The following is a 22,304-nucleotide window of genomic DNA, read 5'->3' as shown; positions in this document are numbered from 1 at the left end:
AGAATGTGCAAAATAGAAATCGTGGGGTGCAAAGGAGAAAAATAAATAAATAGAGTAGGGGAAGAGGTAGTTGTTTGGGCTATTTATACAATGAAGACGATCTTTGTGTGGAAGTTGTCAGTCATTTCATAATGTATCTGATCAAATATAAATGTTTTAGTTATTCATAAGTATATAGTTGAATACTCTTTTTTAAAAAGTTGATAAAGTTGGTCAAACTGGACTTGTAGTTGTAGCTTCCCCATGATTGCACTCTAAACTACAACTCCCATAAAGCACATATGGCCTCACTGCGCAGACTCAGCTCTGTTTATTTGGTCCTCAAACAGCTAGCAGGAAGCTCCGTTAAGGAATTGACCAGAAAAAGGTTAGTTGGCAAAGTAACATATCTGATCCTATCTCAAAGTCGAATTTTAATAAAAATGCGGTTATATACGTTGGAGTACTTATAGCTGCCTCGTATCGATTTATTATCATGAATCTGTGAGCAATATTACCCGCGGGTGGCTGATAGCTAACGTAAGCTAGCTAGGTAGCTATCTGGCTAGCTTTAACAACAGCAGTTAGCATCTGGGCCTCCATTCAAAGCCTAGTGGTTAGCAACAACTTTGGTAGTTTGCACATCCGTTTGAGTCGGTTGTTTTACGTTCGCTTGCTCCTGGCTGCGTCTTAGGTCAACTACTTGTGGTGTGTTATATTGAACGGGAGTCCTAAGGCTTTATATCGTCGACACGGATTATCACCATAGGACAGCCAATATAAGGATCACAAGACTGACCCCAGTGATAGGCCTGAATCTTGATGCACAACTAGTGTTTATTAAAGGCTGTATGGGTTAATGTATTTTAAAAAAAATTTTTTTTTTAACAATACATTGGACTAGGTATTGAACTATTTAGGTATTGGGAACCCCTTAGAAATGTGTGGAGCTGGAGGTGCATCAGTCAAAAGGAGTAGCAACCATTACCACCACTAGATCCAGTTCATCTCCTTTTATAGTTACGTTTTTTTTAAAGTGACCAAAAAGTGTTCTTTAAATGGTTAGGTAGCATTATCAAACTGTAGGTGATTTGAGATTCAGTTAGTGGTGTCTGTGTGACAGTTTTTGTGGGCGGGTATGAGTTTTGCGTGGATGAGTTGTTGAGTTGATGAGGTCCAAAATATATTTGAGCCCCATCTGGTGGCTTGGATTAATCCAGATGTTGTTGTATTGTAGTCATGTACTGGTCCAGGGATTTGACCCCTGGGGCGGCAGGGTAGCCTAGTGGTTAGAGCGTTGGACTAATAACCAAAAGGTTGCAAGTTCAAATCCCCGAGCTGACAAGGTACAAATCTGTCGTTCTTCCCCTGAACAGGCAGTTAACCCCACTGTTCCTAGGCTGCCATTGAAAATAAGAATTTGTTCTTAACTGACTTGTCTAGTTAAATAAACGTAAAATAAAAATAAAATTCAAAAAAAAAAAATGTACGACGTCACTATTTTAATGGGTTGTAAATTCTGCGACTATGGAAAAGATGTACATTGTGTGCCATGCAGTAAATTGGACATGCAGTCATGCAGTAAATTGGACATGCAGTCATGCAGTAAATTGGACATGCAGTCATGCAGTAAATTGGACATGCAGTCATGCAGTAAATTGGACATGCAGTCATGCAGTAAATTGGACATGCAGTCATGCAGTAAATTGGACATGCAGTCATGCAGTAAATTGGACATGCAGTCATGCAGTAAATTGGACATGCAGTCATGCAGTAAATTGGACATGCAGTCATGCAGTCATGCAGTAAATTGGACATGCGGTCTGTCTGTGTCTTATTTCATTCATTATTTAATTCAGTCCGTCTAGTTACGCATTAAGACGGAGACAGAGCAGTACTGTTTAACAAAATGTGTGTGTACTGCCACCACCGTTCATATGGGTTTGTGTGGATGCAGTAGTATAGTTGGGTTGAGGTGGACTCCAAGAGATATCTATTATAACAGAGCCCCATCTGCTGGTTACAATTTAATACAGCAGCTATATACTGAAACTATCAGATAATGTGATCGTAATGTTTGACTAAGTATAAACTGTGTGTGTGCGCGTGTCCCCTGTAGGTGTAATGGCCTGGTGATGTGTTCGTGTCCCTGACCCGAGGAGTGAAGAGACACCCAGGACACTGTGTCAAGAGCAGTGCCCAGCCATGACCGAGTGCTTCCTGCCCCCCAGTAGCAGCCCAGCGGAGGTTCGTCGGGCGGAGCACCCGGGAGGGGTGGCTCGTACCCCCAGCTCGGAGGAGATCAGCCCCACCAAGTTCCCCGGACTGTACAGGACGGGCGAGCCCTCGCCCCCCCACGACGGACACCACCACCATGAGGTCATCGATGCCGTGTCGGATGATGATAAAGAACACGGGAAGAAGAAGAACAAGTTCAAGAAGAAGGAGAAGAGGAGTAGGAGACATTACCTTTTTTACTGTTACTGTTTATTTATTTATCTGTGATTTACACAAGTCCTTCTTATTAAAAGTCGAACTTTAGGCAAAAAAAACCCCCCTCAAAAATAACATCTTTAAACTGTATTAACTGATCAATATCTCATCATACCAGGTCATTTAATGTTTAAAAACCAAACAAAATGGCTGAATAAGATATTTAGCTACAGAAGTGCCATTTCTTACCGATCTCTACAGCTTCCGTCCAAAAACAAAATCCTGTAAAATGACGTCAACGCGTACTGGAGGAGTTACTGACTAGCTACAGTTAGCTAAATAACTAGCTACAGTGGGCTACAGTTAGCTAACGAACTAGCTACAGTGGGCTACGGTTAGCTAACGAACTAGCTACAGTGGGCTACGGTTAGCTAACGAACTAGCTACAGTGGGCTACGGTTAGCTAACAAACTAGCTACAGTGGGCTACGGTTAGCTGTCGCACATGACCAGAACGACACACTGATGAACCACCAAAGGCACATCCCATTTCTGTTTGAAAGAAAAATTGTGTTAGACTGTTTTTTGTACCTAAAGTTGACTTTTAAGATTCGAGAGGGAGAACTATCCTAGGAATGATTAGATACAACATCTCTTTGGAGAGGGATTTGTGGCCAAAGTATACATTGGAGAGAGAGAAAAAAACACTCAAACTTGCATTTCAGACCATTTCAAACACACTGGCTACAGTATTTCCTCATAGAGGATGATGTTATCGAGGAGGATGATCTGGCCAATCAGCGGTCTACTCGCATGAATATTTTTGTACTTCCGGGGTACGCCCACACCATTCCAACATAGAAAATCCGTTTTTCTAACGTATTTAATTGCATATTTTTGGAAAGAAAATGATTTCACTCATATTGTAATTAATTTTAGGTCATATTTCACAGAAGTCTGGAAAGTTACTTTAATCCTTTGTGATAGTCAGGTAGCCTTTAACTCTTTATGCTCACTTTTGGGTCAAAGCCCTCTCATGGTTCTTGTTATGTGGGAGGGGTGGGGCTTATTGTTCCACCTGTCTGTTTTTATCAGGGGTTTTCCATGGATAAATGTAGCTTTCCCTCCCAGGGCATAGTGACTAGAGAGCGACAGGGGGAGGGGGGAGAAGATGGACAGTTTGAGGGCACACCCTGTACCCAGCAAAGGTGTGTCACAGGCAGTGGTCCGATTCACAGGGTCTCTAGCTGGCTGGAGGCAACAGGTTAGGTGTTGAGTAGGTTACCACTGATCTGATCTTGGACCAGCAGTTTGTTTGCAATTGGATGTGAGAAAATACATTTTGAGGTTGGTTCAGGAAAACGAGCCGCCTGCCAGGTGCTGTGGGAATTGTCCTATATTGGAGCCTGACCTCTTTTCCTAGTCATCTCTCGCTCTCTCTCTCTGGCTCCCTCTCTCTCTTCTTCTCTCTCTTCTCTGCTATATTTCCTCTCTCTCTCTGGCTCCCTCTCTCTTCTCTCTTCTCCTCTCCTCTGCTATAGTTCCTCTGCTATATTTCTGCTATATTTCCTCTCTCTCTCTCTCTCTCATGCTTCTTGTTGACTACATCTGTGTATATTAGTGCGCTTATTTCCTCTCTCTCTCTCTCTTTCCTTCTCTCTCTCTCCTCTCCTCTGCTATCCTCTCTCTCTCTTTCTTTCTTCTCTCTTCTCCTCTCCTCTGCTATAGTTCCTCTGCTATATTTCCTCTCTCTCTCTCTCTCATGCTTCTTGTTGACTACATCTGTGGTATTAGTGTGAATCAGAGAGAGGTGTGCTGTCTAACCTCCTCCTCTGTCCTGTCCGTCCGTCCGTCCCGTAGCGGAGGGATACGCAGCCTTCCAGGAGGACAGCTCGGCGGACGAGGCAGAGAGCCCCTCCAAGATGAAACGGCCAAAGGGAATTCACGTGTTTAAGAAACCCAGCTTCTCCAAGAAGAAAGACTTCAAGGTAAAGAATCCAAATAAATCAACGTCACTGTTTTCATTTATTTCCCTTGCTGTTTTACCACTCTGCTTTAATGCCCTGCTATTAACTTGTTAGTTTCCATAACCAGTGAAGCGTTGTTCTTTTGAATTATTTTCATGTTATTATTTGCTATTTCTTATGAGGAGCTAAACCAATTTTTTGGGATCAGAACTATTTCTGTTTTCTCACTTTTTATACGCCATTTATTAACAGACTCTTTTATCCAACGTGACTTCGTCATCCATGCATGTATTTTACGTATGGGTGGTGCCCAGGAATTGAACCCACTACCCTGGCGTCGCAGACACCATGCTCTTACCAACTGAGCTGCAGGGGACCAACGCGTGGTGTTTTTCCTGTCTCCCAGGTGAAGGAGAAGTGTCCCAAGGAGGACAAGAAAGACAAGAAGTCTAAAGACCTGACTGCAGCAGACGTGGTAAAACAGTGGAAGGAGAAGAAGAAGAAGAAGAAGCCCGCGGCCGAGCCGGAGCCCGTCCCCGTGGAGATGCCTACATTCAGGTAGACGGGATGGTTCAAAGTCCCATTCCCAGGCCTGATGACAATTTGACTGGGAGTGAAAGGCTGACTAGATCCTGTTGCTTGCAACCTGTGTGTGTGTGTGGCTGGACTCTGCTCTCAACCTGAGTGTGTGTGTGTGGCTGGACTCTGCTCTCAACCTGAGTGTGTGTGTGTGGCTGGACTCTGCTCTCAACTTGAGTGTGTGTGTGTGGCTGGACTCTGCTCTCAACCTGAGTGTGTGTGTGTGTGGTGGGCTGGACTCTGCTCTCAACCTGAGTGTGTGTGGCTGGACTCTGCTCTCAACCTGAGTGTGTGTGTGTGTGTGTGGCTGGACTCTGTGCTTTCAACCTGAGTGTGTGTGTGTGTGGCTGGACTCTGCTCTCAACCTGAGTGTGTGTGTGTGTGGCTGGACTCTGTGCTTTCAACCTGAGCGTGTTTCTCCGGGATTTGTGTTAAAAGCCAAAACGATTAATATCTGTTTTTTGACATTAAAATGATAGTTTAAATTATCATTGTTGTTCCCCAGACCCATCTTCGGTGCTCCCCTGGCTGAGGCAGTGAAGAGAACAGCCCTGTACGATGGGATCCAGCTCCCTGCAGTCTTCAGAGAGTGTATCGACTACATCGAGAGCTACGGAATGAGGTGTGAAGGAATCTACCGTGTGTCAGGTATGTCTTGGTGTGTGAGGGGAATCTACCGTGTGTCTTGGTGTGTGAGGGGAATCTACCGTGGCGGTGTATACTGTGTATTAACTAGAGGTCGACCGATTAATCGGTATGGCCGATTTCAAGTTTAATAATCGGAAATCTGTATTTTTGGGCGCCGATTTGCCGATTTATTTTTTATATACCTTTATTTAACTTGGCAAGTCAGTTAATAACAAATTCTTATTTACAATGACGGCCTAGGAACGGTGGGTTAACTGCCTCGTTCAGTTAGAACGACAGATTTTCACCTTGTCATCTCGGGGGATCCAATCTTGCAAACTTACATTTAACTAGTCCAACGCAATAACGACCTGCCTCTCTCTCGTTGCACTCCAAAAGGAGACTGCTTGTTACGCAAATGCAGTAAGTCAAGGTAAGTTGCTAGCTAGCATTAAACTTACCTTGTAAAAAAACAATCAATCATAATCACTAGTTAACTACACATGGTTGATGATATTATCTAGCTTGTCCTGCGTTGCATATAATCTGACTAAGCATACAAGTATCTAAGTATCTGACTGAGCGGTGGTAGGCAGAAGCAGGCGCGTAAACATTCATTCAAACAGCACTTTCGTGCGTTTTGCCAGCAGCTCTTCATTGTGCGTCAAGCATTGCGCTGTTTATGACTTCAAGCCTATCAACTCCCGAGATGAGGCTGGTGTAACCGATGTGAAATGGCTAGCTAGTTAACTGGGTGCGCGCTAATAGTGTTTCAAATGTAACTCGCTCTGAGCCTTGGAGAGGTTGTTCCCCTTGCTCTGCATGGGTAACGCTGCTTCGAGGGTGGCTGTTGTCGTTGTGTTCCTAGTTCGAGCCCAGGGAGGAGCGAGAGGGATGGAAGCTATACTGTTACACTGGCAATACTAAAGTGCCTATAAGAACATCCAATAGTCAAAGGTAATGAAATACAAATGGTATAGAGGGAAATAGTCCTATAATTCCTATAATAACTACAACCTAAAACTTATTACCTGGGAATATTGAAGACTCATGTTAAAAGGAACCACCAGCTTTCAACGTTAGCTTTTTTACGTGGCACATATTGCACTTTTACTTTCTTCTCCAACACTTTGTTTTTGCATTATTTAAACCAAATTGAACATGTTTCATTGTTTATTTGAGGCTAAATTGATTTTATCGATGTATTATATTAAGTTAAAATAAGTGTTAGTTCAGTATTGTTGTAATTATTACAAATAAAATAAATGTAAAAAAAAAAACGCCCGATTAATCGGTATCGGCTTTTTTGGTCCTCCAATAATCGGCATCAATGTTGAAAAATCATAATCGGTCGACCTCTAGTGTTAACCCTCCCTCCTCCTCTCTCTTTCCCTCCCAGGTATGAAGTCTAAAGTGGATGAGCTGAAGGCATCGTATGACCGCGAGGAGTGTCCATGCTTGGAAGAGTATGACCCTCACACCGTAGCTAGCCTGTTGAAGCAGTACCTCCGAGAACTTCCTGAGAACATTCTGGGGCGAGACCTGGCTCAACGCTTTGAGGACGCCTGCAGTAGACCGGCTGAGACTGAGAAGGTGAGGAGGTGATTTGATGACTAGCTTTAGATATTATTGATAAGTTTATTTTTCCCCCCCATCAATCTACACACAATACCCCATAACGACAATCCGAAAACAGGTCTTTAGAAATTTTTGCGAATGTATTACGAATTAAAAACAGAAATACCTTATTTACAGAAGTATTTAGACCCTTTGCTAGGAGACTTGAAATTGAGCTCAGGTGCATCCTGTTTCCATTGATCATCCTTGAGATGCTTCTACAACTTGATTGGAATTGGAATTCAATTGGAATTTAATTGTTTGGACATGATTTGGAAAAGCCTTTTGAATGTTGTGTAACGTCTGTAGCCTGGTCAAGACAGTGTCATATTAAAATATAGTTGCATACTCCACTTTGACCATGGCAAAATTAAACCAAGCAGTTGGATGGCTAGTTGGATCTGCTTATGGTGGCCTGTTTAAAAATGCGATTGGTATGGAGGCTGTTCCATTTTAAGGTCTCTGATAGGTTGATTTGTTATTTTGTTACCGGATATAATTATCTGATCAATGTATTCTTTGTCCTAAGCATCGTGACTAATTTGAACAAATTGGCCTATGAGAAAGGCTAGCAGCTAGCCATTAGACCAATGGTTTAAACTATGGTATAAGCAAAAGTTCACAAGTTTGGCCCCTGTGTGTGTTTTCAAAAATAGTTCTAAAACAATGTATTCTTTGTCAGGTGACAGAGTTCTAGAACAGTGTTTTATTTGTCAGGTGGCAGAGTTCTAGAACAGTGTTTTATTTGTCAGGTGGCAGAGTTCTAGAACGGTGTTTTATTTGTCAGGTGGCAGAGTTCTAGAACGGTGTTTTATTTGTCAGGTGGCAGAGTTCTAGAACGGTGTTTTATTTGTCAGGTGGCAGAGTTCTAGAACAGTGTTTTTATTTGTCAGGTGGCAGAGTTCTAGAACAGTGTTTTATTTGTCAGGTGGCAGAGTTCTAGAACGGTGTTTTATTTGTCAGGTGGCAGAGTTTTAGAACGGTGTTTTATTTGTCAGGTGGCAGAGTTCTAGAACGGTGTTTTATTTGTCAGGTGGCAGAGTTCTAGAACGGTGTTTTATTTGTCAGGTGGCAGTTTTAGAACGGTGTTTTATTTGTCAGGTGGCAGAGTTCAAGAACGGTGTTTTATTTGTCAGGTGACAGAGTTCCAGCGTCTGTTAACGGAGGTGCCCCCCGGCAGCCGTCTGCTCCTGTCCTGGCTGGTCACTCACATGGACCATGTTATCACAAGAGAGACCGACACCAAGATGAATATCCAGAATATATCCATCGTACTCAACCCCACTGTACAGGTAATAAGAATGAATTGTATTTGTAGAGCGCTTTTCATTACATACAGGAATCCCATAGATCTGTTCAGGGGAGGGAGGGAGAGAAGGGTCCTCAGTGAAATCCTGGCCCAGTTCTTTAGAGCTAATGCATTCCCAACAGGGTACGATGTTGGTTGCTCCACTTACACTGAACTAGCAGACTTCATTATCACCCTTACAAACTACTTGACTTTAGCTCAGAGGGTTAATACTGCGTCAGTGAAATTAATATGCAAGTGACCTATATCCTCCTCTCTAGTCTTCTGTCTGTTCCGTCTGTCTTTTTGACCCCCTGTCCTCTTTCCTCCAGATTGGTAACAGGGTCCTGTACATGTTCTTCACCCACGTGAGAGAGCTGTTTGGGGACGTGTTTCTGAGGCCCGTATCCCGTCCGCTCCGCTGGTCCAATGCTGCCACCATGCCGGCCCTGCCAGAGACACAGGACAGCATCAAGGAGGAGATACGACGACAGGTTGGGATGGTTTGAACAGATATTTGCAGTACAACTTTAGTCACTGAGGCAGTTTTTAAGGGGCTGTAGATGGTATCTAGGACACTGAGGCAGTTAAGGGGCAGTAGATGGTATCTAGGACACTGAGGCAGTTTTTAAGGGGCAGTAGATGGTATCTAGGACACTGAGGCAGTTTTTAAGGGGCAGTAGATTTTATCGAGGACACTGAGGCAGTTTTTAAGGGGCAGTAGATGGTATCTAGGACACTGAGGCAGTTTTTAAGGGGCTGTAGATGGTATCTAGGACACTGAGGCAGTTTTTAAGGGGCTGTAGATGGTATCTAGGACACTGAAGCAGTTTTTAAGGGGCTGTAGATGGTATCTAGGACACTGAGGCAGTTTAAGGGGCTGTAGATGGTATCTAGGACACTGAGGCAGTTTAAGGGGCAGTAGATGGTATCTAGGACACTGAGGCAGTTTTTAAGGGGCAGTAGATGGTATCTAGGACACTGAGGCAGTTTAAGGGGCAGTAGATGGTATCTAGGACACTGAGGCAGTTTAAGGGGCTGTAGATGGTATCTAGGACACTGAGGCAGTTTTCTAGGACACTGGGGTTTTTAAGGGGCAGTAGATGGTATCTAGGACACTGAGGCAGTTTTGTAGATGGTATCTAGGGGGCAGTTTAGATGATGGTATCTTGGACACTGAGGCAGTTTTTAAGGGGCTGTAGATGGTATCTAGGACACTGAGGCAGTTTAAGGGGCAGTAGATGGTATCTAGGACACTGAGGCAGTTTAAGGGGCTGTAGATGGTATCTAGGACACTGAGGCAGTTTAAGGGGGCAGTAGATGGTATCTAGGACACTGAGGCAGTTTTTAAGGGGCAGTAGATGGTATCTAGGACACTGAGGCAGTTTAAGGGGCTGTAGATGGTATCTAGGACACTGAGGCAGTTTAAGGGGCAGTAGATGGTATCTAGGACACTGAGGCAGTTTTTAAGGGGCAGTAGATGGTATCTAGGACACTGAGGCAGTTTAAGGGGCAGTAGATGGTATCTAGGACACTGAGGCAGTTTAAGGGGCTGTAGATGGTATCTAGGACACTGAGGCAGTTTAAGGGGGTATCAGTAGATGGTATCTAGGACACTGAGGCAGTTTTAGATGGTATCTAGGGAGGCAGTTTTTAAGGGGCAGTAGATGGTATCTAGGACACTGAGGCAGTTTTTAAGGGGCTGTAGATGGTATCTAGGACACTGAGGCAGTTTTTAGGGGCAGTAGATGGTATCTAGGACACTGAGGCAGTTTAAGGGCAGTAGATGGTATCTAGGACACTGAGGCAGTTTTTAAGGGGCTGTAGATGGTATCTAGGACACTGAGGCAGTTTTTAAGGGGCAGTAGATGGTATCTAGGACACTGAGGCAGTTTAAGGGGCAGTAGATGGTATCTAGGACACTGAGGCAGTTTAAGGGGCTGTAGATGCTATCTAGGACACTGAGGCAGTTTAAGGGGCAGTAGATGGTATCTAGGACACTGGGGCAGTTTAGGGCAGTAGATGGTATCTAGGACACTGAGGCAGTTTTAGATGGTATCTAGGGGGGCAGTAGATGGTATCTAGGACACTGAGGCAGTTTTTAAGGGGCTGTAGATGGTATCTAGGACACTGAGGCAGTTTTTAAGGGGCAGTAGATGGTATCTAGGACACTGAGGCAGTTTTTAAGGGGCAGTAGATGGTATCTAGGACACTGAGGCAGTTTTTAAGGGGCTGTAGATGGTATCTAGGACACTGAGGCAGTTTTTAAGGGGCAGTAGATGGTATCTAGGACACTGAGGCAGTTTAAGGGGCAGTAGATGGTATCTAGGACACTGAGGCAGTTTTTAAGGGGCAGTAGATGGTATCTAGGACACTGAGGCAGTTTTTAAGGGGCAGTAGATGGTATCTAGGACACTGAGGCAGTTTTTAAGGGGCAGTAGATGGTATCTAGGACACTGAGGCAGTTTTTAAGGGGCAGTAGATGGTATCTAGGACACTGAGGCAGTTTTTAAGGGGCAGTAGATGGTATCTAGGACACTGAGGCAGTTTTTAAGGGGCTGTAGATGGTATCTAGGACACTGAGGCAGTTTTTAAGGGGCAGTAGATGGTATCTAGGACACTGAGGCAGTTTTTAAGGGGCAGTAGATGGTATCTAGGACACTGAGGCAGTTTAAGGGGCAGTAGATGGTATCTAGGACACTGAGGCAGTTTTTAAGGGGCAGTAGATGGTATCTAGGACACTGAGGCAGTTTTTAAGGGGCAGTAGATGGTATCTAGGACACTGAGGCAGTTTTTAAGGGGCAGTAGATGGTATCTAGGACACTGGGGCAGTTTTTAAGGGGCAGTAGATGGTATCGAGGACACTGAGGCAGTTTTTACACTGGGCAGTAGATGGTATCTAGGACACTGAGGCAGTTTAAGGGGCAGTAGATGGTATCTAGGACACTGAGGCAGTTTAAGGGGCAGTAGATGGTATCTAGGACACTGAGGCAGTTTAAGGGGCAGTAGATGGTATCTAGGACACTGAGGCAGTTTAAGGGGCTGTAGATGGTATCTAGGACACTGAGGCAGTTTTTAAGGGGCAGTAGATGGTATCGAGGACACTGAGGCAGTTTTTAAGGGGCAGTAGATGGTATCTAGGACACTGAGGCAGTTTAAGGGGCAGTAGATGGTATCTAGGACATGCTGCTGCTCCAGTAAAAAGCTATTGCTGTGGTTTTGTTATTTTGTCCATTTTAATAAAATCTCAGTGGGAACACACCGTATCAGAATTTGTGGACACTAATCATTGTCTGGGTCTGTACGATCTCCAGTGTCTCAATAGGACTTCCTGTTCATCTCTGTATTAAAAGGTAGCCTAGTCGTTCCCCCTCCTCGCCACGATGTACAGCACATCAATGGAGTTGAGCGGAGACGACCGTGGGAGGACTGAACCTCCGACTCCATCCAGGCTGTGAATTGTTAAACCTGTAGCTTGTACCTGCGTTGGTCTTCTGTAGCTTGTACCTGCGTTGGTCTTCTGTAGCTTGTACCTGCGTTGGTCTTCTGTAGCTTGTACCTGCGTTGGTCTTCTGTAGCTTGTACCTGCGTTGGTCTTCTGTAGCTTGTACCTGCGTTGGTCTTCTGTAGCTTGTACCTGCGTTGGTCTTCTGTAGCTTGTACCTGCGTTGGTCTTCTGTAGCTTGTACCTGCGTTGGTGGTCTTCTGTAGCTTGTACCTGCGTTGGTCTTCTGTAGCTTGTACCTGCGTTGGTCTTCTGTAGCTTGTACCTGCGTTGGTCTTCTGTAGCTTGTACCTGCGTTGGTCTTCTGTAGCTTGTACCTGCGTTGGTCTTCTGTAGCTTGTACCTGCGTTGGTCTTCTGTAGCTTGTACCTGCGTTGGTCTTCTGTAGCTTGTACCTGCGTTGGTCTTCTGTAGCTTGTACCTACTGACCACTACTACTGGCTATAACTACTGACCACTACTACTGGCTATAACTACTGACCACTACTACTGGCTATAACTACTGATCACTACTACTGGCTATAACTACTGATCACTACTACTGGCTATAACTACTGACCACTACTACTGGCTATACCTACTGACCACTACTACTGACCACTACTACTGGCTATACCTACTGACCACTACTACTGACCACTACTACTGGCTATAACTACTGACCACTACTACTGGCTATAACTACTGACCACTACTACTGGCTATAACTACTGACCACTACTACTGGCTATAACTACTGGCTATAACTACTACTGGCTATAACTACTGACCACTACTACTGGCTATAACTACTGACCACTACTACTGGCTATAACTACTGATCACTACTACTGGCTATAACTACTGATCACTACTACTGGCTATAACTACTGACCACTACTACTGGCTATAACTACTGACCACTACTACTGGCTATAACTACTGACCACTACTACTGGCTATAACTACTGACCACTACTACTGGCTATAACTACTGACCACTACTACTGGCTATAACTACTGATCACTACTACTGGCTATAACTACTGACCACTACTACTGGCTATAACTACTGACCACTACTACTGGCTATAACTACTGATCACTACTACTGGCTATAACTACTGACCACTACTACTGGCTATAACTACTGACCACTACTACTGGCTATAACTACTGACCACTACTACTGGCTATAACTACTGACCACTACTACTGGCTATAACTACTGACCACTACTACTGGCTATAACTACTGACCACTACTACTGGCTATAACTACTGACCACAACTACTGGCTATAACTACTGACCACTACTACTGGCTATAACTACTGACCACTACTACTGGCTATAACTACTGACCACTACTACTGGCTATAACTACTGACCACTACTACAGGCTATAACTACTGACCACTACTACTGGCTATAACTACTGACCACTACTACTGGCTATAACTACTGACCACTACTACTGGCTATAACTACTGACCACTACTACTGGCTATAACTACTGACCACTACTACTGGCTATAACTACTGACCACTACTACTGGCTATAACTACTGACCACTACTACTGACCACTACTACCTACTACTACTGACCACTACTACTGGCTATAACTACTGACACTACTACTGGCTATAACTACTGACCACTACTACTGGCTATAACTACTGACTACAACTACTGGCTATAACTACTGACTACAACTACTGGCTATAACTACTGACTACAACTACTGGCTATAACTACTGACCACTACTACTGGCTATAACTACTGACCACTACTACTGGCTATAACTACTGATCACTACTACTGGCTATAACTACTGACCACTACTACTGGCTATAACTACTGACCACTACTACTGGCTATAACTACTGACCACTACTACTGGCTATAACTACTGACCACTACTACTGACCACTACTACTAGCTATAACTACTGACCACTACTACTGACTATAACTACTGACCACTACTACTGGCTATAACTACTGACCACTACTACTGGCTATAACTACTGACCACAACTACTGGCTATAACTACTGACCACTACTACTGGCTATAACTACTGATCACTACTATTGGCTATAACTACTGGCTATAACTACTGGCTATAACTACTGACCACTACTACTGGCTATAACTACTGACCACTACTACTGGCCACTACTACTGGCTAAAACTACTGACCACTACTACTGGCTATAACTACTGGCTATAACTACTGACCACAACTACTGGCTATAACTACTGACCACTACTACTGGCTATAACTACTGACCACTACTACTGGCTATAACTACTGACCACTACTACTGGCTATAACTACTGACCACTACTACTGGCTATAACTACTGACCACTACTACTGGCTATAACTACTGACCACTACTACTGGCTATAACTACTGACCACTACTACTGGCTATAACTACTGACCACTACTACTGGCTATAACTACTGACCACTACTACTGGCTATAACTACTGACCACTACTACTGGCTATAACTACTGACCACTACTACTGGCTACTACTACTGGCTATAACTACTGACCACTACTACTGGCTATAACTACTGGCTATAACTACTGACCACTACCTACTGACCACTACTACTGGCTATAACTACTGACCACTACTACTGGCTATAACTACTGGCTATAACTACTGACCACAACTACTGGCTATAACTACTGACCACAACTACTGGCTATAACTACTGACCACTACTACTGGCTATAACTACTGATCACTACTACTGGCTATAACTACTGACCACTACTACTGGCTATAACTACTGACCACTACTACTGGCTATAACTACTGACCACTACTACTGGCTATAACTACTGACCACTACTACTGGCTATAACTACTGACCACTACTACTGGCTATAACTACTGACCACTACTACTGGCTATAACTACTGGCTATAACTACTGACCACTACTACTGGCTATAACTACTGACCACTACTACTGGCTATAACTACTGACCACTACTACTGGCTATAACTACTGACCACTACTACTGGCTATAACTACTGACCACTACTACTGGCTATAACTACTGACCACTACTACTGGCTATAACTACTGACCACTACTACTGGCTATAACTACTGACCACTACTACTGGCTATAACTACTGACCACTACTACTGGCTATAACTACTGATCACTACTACTGGCTATAACTACTGGCTATAACTACTGACCACTACTACTGGCTATAACTACTGACCACTACTACTGGCCACTACTACTGGCTATAACTACTGACCACTACTACTGGCTATAACTACTGACCACTACTACTGGCTATAACTACTGACCACTACTACTGGCTATAACTACTGACCACTACTACTGGCTATAACTACTGACCACTACTACTGGCTATAACTACTGACCACTACTACTGGCTATAACTACTGACCACTACTACTGGCTATAACTACTGACCACTACTACTGGCTATAACTACTGACCACTACTACTGGCTATAACTACTGACCACTACTACTGGCTATAACTACTGACCACTACTACTGGCTATAACTACTGACCACTACTACTGGCTATAACTACTGACCACTACTACTGGCTATAACTACTGACCACTACTACTGGCTATAACTACTGACCACTACTACTGGCTATAACTACTGACCACTACTACTGGCTATAACTACTGACCACTACTACTGGCTATAACTACTGACCACTACTACTGGCTATAACTACTGACCACTACTACTGGCTATAACTACTGACTACTACTACTGGCTATAACTACTGGCTACTACTACTGGCTATACTGGCTATAACTACTACTGGCTATAACTACTGACCACTACTACTGGCTATAACTACTGACCACTACTACTGACTATAACTACTGATCACTACTACTGGCTATAACTACTGATCACTACTACTGGCTATAACTACTGATCACTACTACTGGCTATAACTACTGATCACTACTACTGGCTATAACTACTGACCACTACTGGCTACTGGCTATAACTACTGACCACTACTACTGGCTATAACTACTGACCACTACTACTGGCTATAACTACTGACCACTACTACTGGCTATAACTACTGACTACTACTGGCTATAACTACTGACCACTACTACTGGCTATAACTACTGACCACTACTACTGGCTATAACTACTGACCACTACTACTGGCTATAACTACTGACCACTACTACTGGCTATAACTACTGGCTATAACTACTGGCTATAACTACTGACCACTACTACTGGCTATAACTACTGCTCACTATTACTGGCTATAACTACTGGCTATAACTACTGGCTATAACTACTGACCACTACTACTGGCTATAACTATAACTACTGACCACTACTACTGGCTATAACTACTGGCTATAACTACTGGCTATAACTACTGACCACTACTACTGGCTATAACTACTGACCACTACTACTGACCACTACTACTGGCTATAACTACTGACCACTACTACTGGCTATAACTACTGGCTACTAACTACTGGCTATAACTACTGACCACTACTACTGGCTATAACTACTGACCACTACTACTGGCCACTACTACTGGCTATAACTACTGGCTATAACTACTGACCACAACTACTGGCTATAACTACTGACCACTACTACTGGCTATAACTACTGACCACTACTACTGGCTATAACTACTGACCACTACTACTGGCTATAACTACTGACCACTACTACTGGCTATAACTACTGGCTATAACTACTGACCACTACTGCTGGCCACTACTACTGGCTATAACTACTGACCACTACTACTGGCTATAACTACTGGCTATACTGCTATAACTACTGACCACAACTACTGGCTATAACTACTGACCACAACTACTGACTACAACTACTGGCTATAACTACTGACCACTACTACTGGCTATAACTACTGACCACTACTACTGGCCACTACTACTGGCTATAACTACTGACCACTACTACTGGCTATAACTACTGACCACAACTACTGGCTATAACTACTGACCACTAGTACTGGCTATAACTACTGACCACTACTACTGGCCACTACTACTGGCTATAACTACTGATCACTACTACTGGCTATAACTACTGACCACTACTACTGGCTATAACTACTGACCACTACTACTGGCTATAACTACTGACCACTACTACTGGCTATAACTACTGACACTACTACTGGCTATAACTACTGACCACTACTACTGGCTATAACTACTGACCACTACTACTGGCTATAACTACTGACCACTACTACTGGCTATAACTACTGACCACTACTACTGGCTATAACTACTGACCACTACTACTGGCTATAACTACTGACCACTACTACTGGCTATAACTACTGACCACTACTACTGGCTATAACTACTGACCACTACTACTGGCTATAACTATTGACCACTACTACTGGCTATAACTACTGACCACTACTACTGGCTATAACTACTGACCACTACTACTGGCTATAACTACTGACACTACTACTGGCTATAACTACTGACCACTACTACTGGCTATAACTACTGACCACTACTACTGGCTATAACTACTGACCACTACTACTGGCTATAACTACTGACCACTACTACTGGCTATAACTACTGACCACTACTACTGGCTATAACTACTGACCACTACTACTGGCTATAACTACTGACCACTACTACTGGCTATAACTACTGACCACTACTACTGGCTATAACTACTGACCACTAACTACTGACCACTACTACTGGCTATAACTACTGACCACTACTACTGGCTATAACTACTGACCACTACTACTGGCTATAACTACTGACCACTACTACTGGCTATAACTACTGACCACTACTACTGGCTATAACTACTGACCACTACTACTGGCTATAACTACTGACCACTACTACTGGCTATAACTACTGACCACTACTACTGGCTATAACTACTGACCACTACTACTGGCTATAACTACTGACCACTACTACTGGCTATAACTACTGACCACTACTACTGGCTATAACTACTGACCACTACTACTGGCTACTGACCACTACTACTGGCTATAACTACTGACCACTACTACTGGCTATAACTACTGACCACTACTACTGGCTATAACTACTACTACTGGCTATAACTACTGACCACTACTACTGGCTATAACTACTGACCACTACTACTGGCTATAACTACTGACCACTACTACTGGCTATAACTACTGACCACTACTACTGGCTATAACTACTGACTCACTACTACTGGCTATAACTACTGACCACTACTGGCTACTACTGGCTATAACTACTGACCACTACTACTGGCTATAACTACTGACCACTACTACTGGCTATAACTACTGACCACTACTACTGGCTATAACTGACCACTACTACTGGCTATAACTACTGACCACTACTACTGGCTATAACTACTGACCACTACTACTGGCTATAACTACTGACCACTACTACTGGCTATAACTACTGACTATAACTACTGACCACAACTACTGGCTATAACTACTGACCACTACTACTGGCTATAGCTACTGACCACTACTACTGGCTATAACTACTGACCACTACTACTGGCTATAACTACTGACCACTACTACTGGCTATAACTACTGACCACACACCATGTTTGAGCTGCTGTTGTGTTGTCTTAGGTCTCTCTTTATGTTGTGGTGTCTTTTGTTGAGATGTGCGATTTAAATTTTTATTTTTTCATCCCAGCTCCCATCCCCATAGGATGTCTTTTGCCTCTTGCTAGGCCATCATTGTTGCTAATAATTAGTTCCTAATTGACTTGCCTCGTTAAATAAATAAAAATCAACCACCCGACGTTCCTCGTATCGACTGACAGTGACTTGATGCAGTCGGAGGTATCGACGGTCGTCGTAACCCAACTCCACCGAGATTTAAACTAGACAAAAAATATAAACGCATGTAAATTCACATAAAAGATCCTAGAAATTTTCCAGATGCACAAAAAAGCTAATTTCTCAACATTTTGTGCACAAATTTAACATCCCTGTTAGTGAACATTTCTCCTTTTGCCAAGATATGCCACAGCTGTCAGGTGGATGAATTATCATGAAAGCTGATTTAAACAGCATGATCATGCCACTGGTGTAGCACTCTAAAATGTGCAGTTCTGTCATACAATGTGAGCGGTATTGACATGTTGAATGCACTGAGCTGTCTGTAAACTGCTGGCACACAGCTCAGACACCCATACATACCCCACAAGACATGCCACCAGAGGTCTCTTCAGTCCCCAAGTCCAGAACAGGCTGGGAGGTGCACAGTACGACATAGAGCCATGACTACATGGAACTCTATTCCACAGTACGACATAGAGCCATGACTACATGGAACTCTATTCCACAGTACGACATAGAGCCATGACTACATGGAACTCTATTCCACAGTACGACATAGAGCCATGACTACATGGAACTCTATTCCACAGTACTACATAGAGCCATGACTACATGGAACTCTATTCCACAGTACGACATAGAGCCATGACTACATGGAACTCTATTCCACAGTACGACATAGAGCCATGACTACATGGAACTCTATTCCACAGTACGACATAGAGCCATGACTACATGGAACTCTATTCCACAGTACATGTAGAGCCATGACTACATGGACCTCTATTCCACAGTACTACATAGAGCCATGACTACATGGAACTCTATTCCACAGTACTACATGGAACTCTATTCCACAGTACTACATAGAGCCATGATTACATGGAACTCTATTCCACAGTACGACATAGAGCCATGACTACATGGAACTCTATTCCACAGTACTGCATAGAGCCATGACTACATGGAACTCTATTCCACAGTACTACATAGAGCCATGATTACATGGAACTCTATTCCACAGTACGACATAGAGCCATGACTACATGGAACTCTATTCCACAGTACTACATAGAGCCATGACTACATGGAACTCTATTCCACAGTACTACATAGAGCCATGACTACATGGAACTCTATTCCACAGTACTACATAGAGCCATGACTACATGGAACTCTATTCCACATCAGGTAACTGATGCAGCAGGAGAATCAGATTTAAAAACAGATAAAAATACACCTTATGGAACAGTGGGGACTGTGAAGAGAGACACACACGATAACATACGCACTGTACATACACATGGATTTAGTACTGTAGATATGTGGTGGAGTAGGGGCCTGAGGGCACACAGTGTGTTGCGAAATCTGTGAATGTATTGGAATGTTTTAAAAATGCATATATAACTGCCTTAATTTTGCTGGATCCCAGGAAGAGTAGCTGCTGCCTTGACAGGAACTAATGGGGATCCATAATAAACCCCAGGAAGAGTAGCTGCTGCCTTGACAGGAACTAATGGGGATCCATAATAAACCCCAGGAAGAGTAGCTGCTGCCTTGGCAGGAACTAATGGGGATCCATAATAAACCCCAGGAAGAGTAGCTGCTGCCTTGGCAGGAACTAATGGGGATCCATAATAAACTCCAGGAAGAGTAGCTGCTGCCTTGACAGGAACTAATGGGGATCCATAATAAACCCCAACTAATGGGGATCCATAATAAACCCCAACTAATGGGGATCCATAATAAACTCCAACTAATGGGGATCCATAATAAACCCCAACTAATGGGGATCCATAATAAACTCCAGGAAGAGTAGCTGCTGCCTTGACAGGAACTAATGGGGATCCATAATAAACCCCAACTAATGGGGATCCATAATAAACCCCAACTAATGGGGATCCATAATAAACCCCAGGAAGAGTAGCTGCTGCCTTGGCAGGAACTAATGAGATCCATAATAAACCCCAGGAAGAGTAGCTGCTGCCTTGGCAGGAACTAATGGGGATCCATAATAAACCCCAGGAAGAGTAGCCGCTGCCTTGGCAGGAACTAATGGGGATCCATAATAAACCCCAGGAAGAGTAGCTGCTGCCTTGGCAGGAACTAATGGGGATCCATAATAAACCCCAGGAAGAGTAGCTGCTGCCTTGGCAGGAACTAATGGGGATCCATAATAAACCCCAGGAAGAGTAGCTGCTGCCTTGGCAGGAACTAATGGGGATCCATAATAAACCCTTGGAAGAGTAGCTGCTGCCTTGGCAGGAACTAATGGGGATCCATAATAAACCCCAGGAAGAGTAGCTGCTGCCTTGGCAGGAACTAATGGGGATCCATAATAAACCCCAGGAAGAGTAGCTGCTGCCTTGGCAGGAACTAATGGGGATCCATAATAAACCCCAGGAAGAGTAGCTGCTGCCTTGGCAGGAACTAATGGGGATCCATAATAAACCCCAGGAAGAGTAGCTGCTGCCTTGGCAGGAACTAATGGGGATCTATAATAAAGACAAATGCCACAGATGTCTCAAGTTTTGAGTGCAAGTGGCTTGCTGACTACCGGAATCCACATGTGGGATCGTCTGAGGAGTATTTCTGTCTGTAATAAAGCCCTTTTGTGTGAAAACAAATTCTGATTGGCTGGGCCTGGCTCCTTAGTGGATGGGACTATGTCATCCCCAGCCCACCCATGACTCCACCCCTGAGAGGTCGTGTGAAATCCATAAATTATGGCCTAATTTATTATATATATATTTTTTAATTGACTTTCCTTCTAAAAACTGTAACTCTTTGAAATTGTTGCATGTTGTGTTTTTATATTTTTGTTCAGTGTAACATATTGTGTAGTTAATATGAAAGGTTACTCTAATTCTGTATGATAATGTCTTCCCCCTAGGAGTTCCTGCTGAACTGCCTTCACAGAGACCTCCAGGCTGGGGTGAAGGATCTGTCTAAAGAAGAGAGGCTCTGGGAGGTCCAACGAATCCTCACCGCTTTAAAGCGCAAACTACGGGAGGCGAAGAGACAGGCAAGGACACACACACACACACACACACACAACATACAGAGCATTTGGTTACGTTACAGCCTCATTCTAAAATGGATTATATAAAACATGTTCCTCATCAATCTACACACAATACCCCATAATGACATCACAATCCCCCATGACGACTTCAGAATACCCCATAATGACATCACAATCCCCCATGATGACATCAGAATACCCCATAATGACATCACAATCCCCCATGATGACATCAGAATACCCCATAATGACATCACAATACCCCATAATGACATCACAATCCCCAATGATGACATCAGAATACCCCATGATGACATCACAATACCCCATAATGACATCACAATCCCCCATGATGACATCAGAATAGCCCATAATGACATCAC

General features: G+C 43.6%; 1 protein-coding gene across 1 annotated transcript; it reads left to right on the top strand.

The window, feature by feature from the left end:
- Window positions 1-275: 275 nt before the first annotated feature.
- LOC112236167 (ralA-binding protein 1) lies at window positions 276-21,927 on the top strand (the record flags this gene model as incomplete). Its single annotated transcript, XM_042329201.1, has 9 exons — window positions 276-367; window positions 2,099-2,434; window positions 4,272-4,399; window positions 4,785-4,936; window positions 5,463-5,605; window positions 6,984-7,177; window positions 8,338-8,493; window positions 8,822-8,983; window positions 21,790-21,927. Coding segments are annotated over exons 2-9 (1,323 nt in total), but the record flags the coding sequence as incomplete, so codon positions are not given.
- Window positions 21,928-22,304: the final 377 nt, after the last annotated feature.

This window comes from Oncorhynchus tshawytscha, linkage group LG10 (genome assembly GCF_018296145.1).
Source record: "Oncorhynchus tshawytscha isolate Ot180627B linkage group LG10, Otsh_v2.0, whole genome shotgun sequence".
Lineage (NCBI taxonomy): Eukaryota > Metazoa > Chordata > Actinopteri > Salmoniformes > Salmonidae > Oncorhynchus > Oncorhynchus tshawytscha.
The sequence above is the reverse complement of the archived record's forward strand: the minus strand, read 5'-3'. Positions and strand labels throughout refer to the sequence as shown.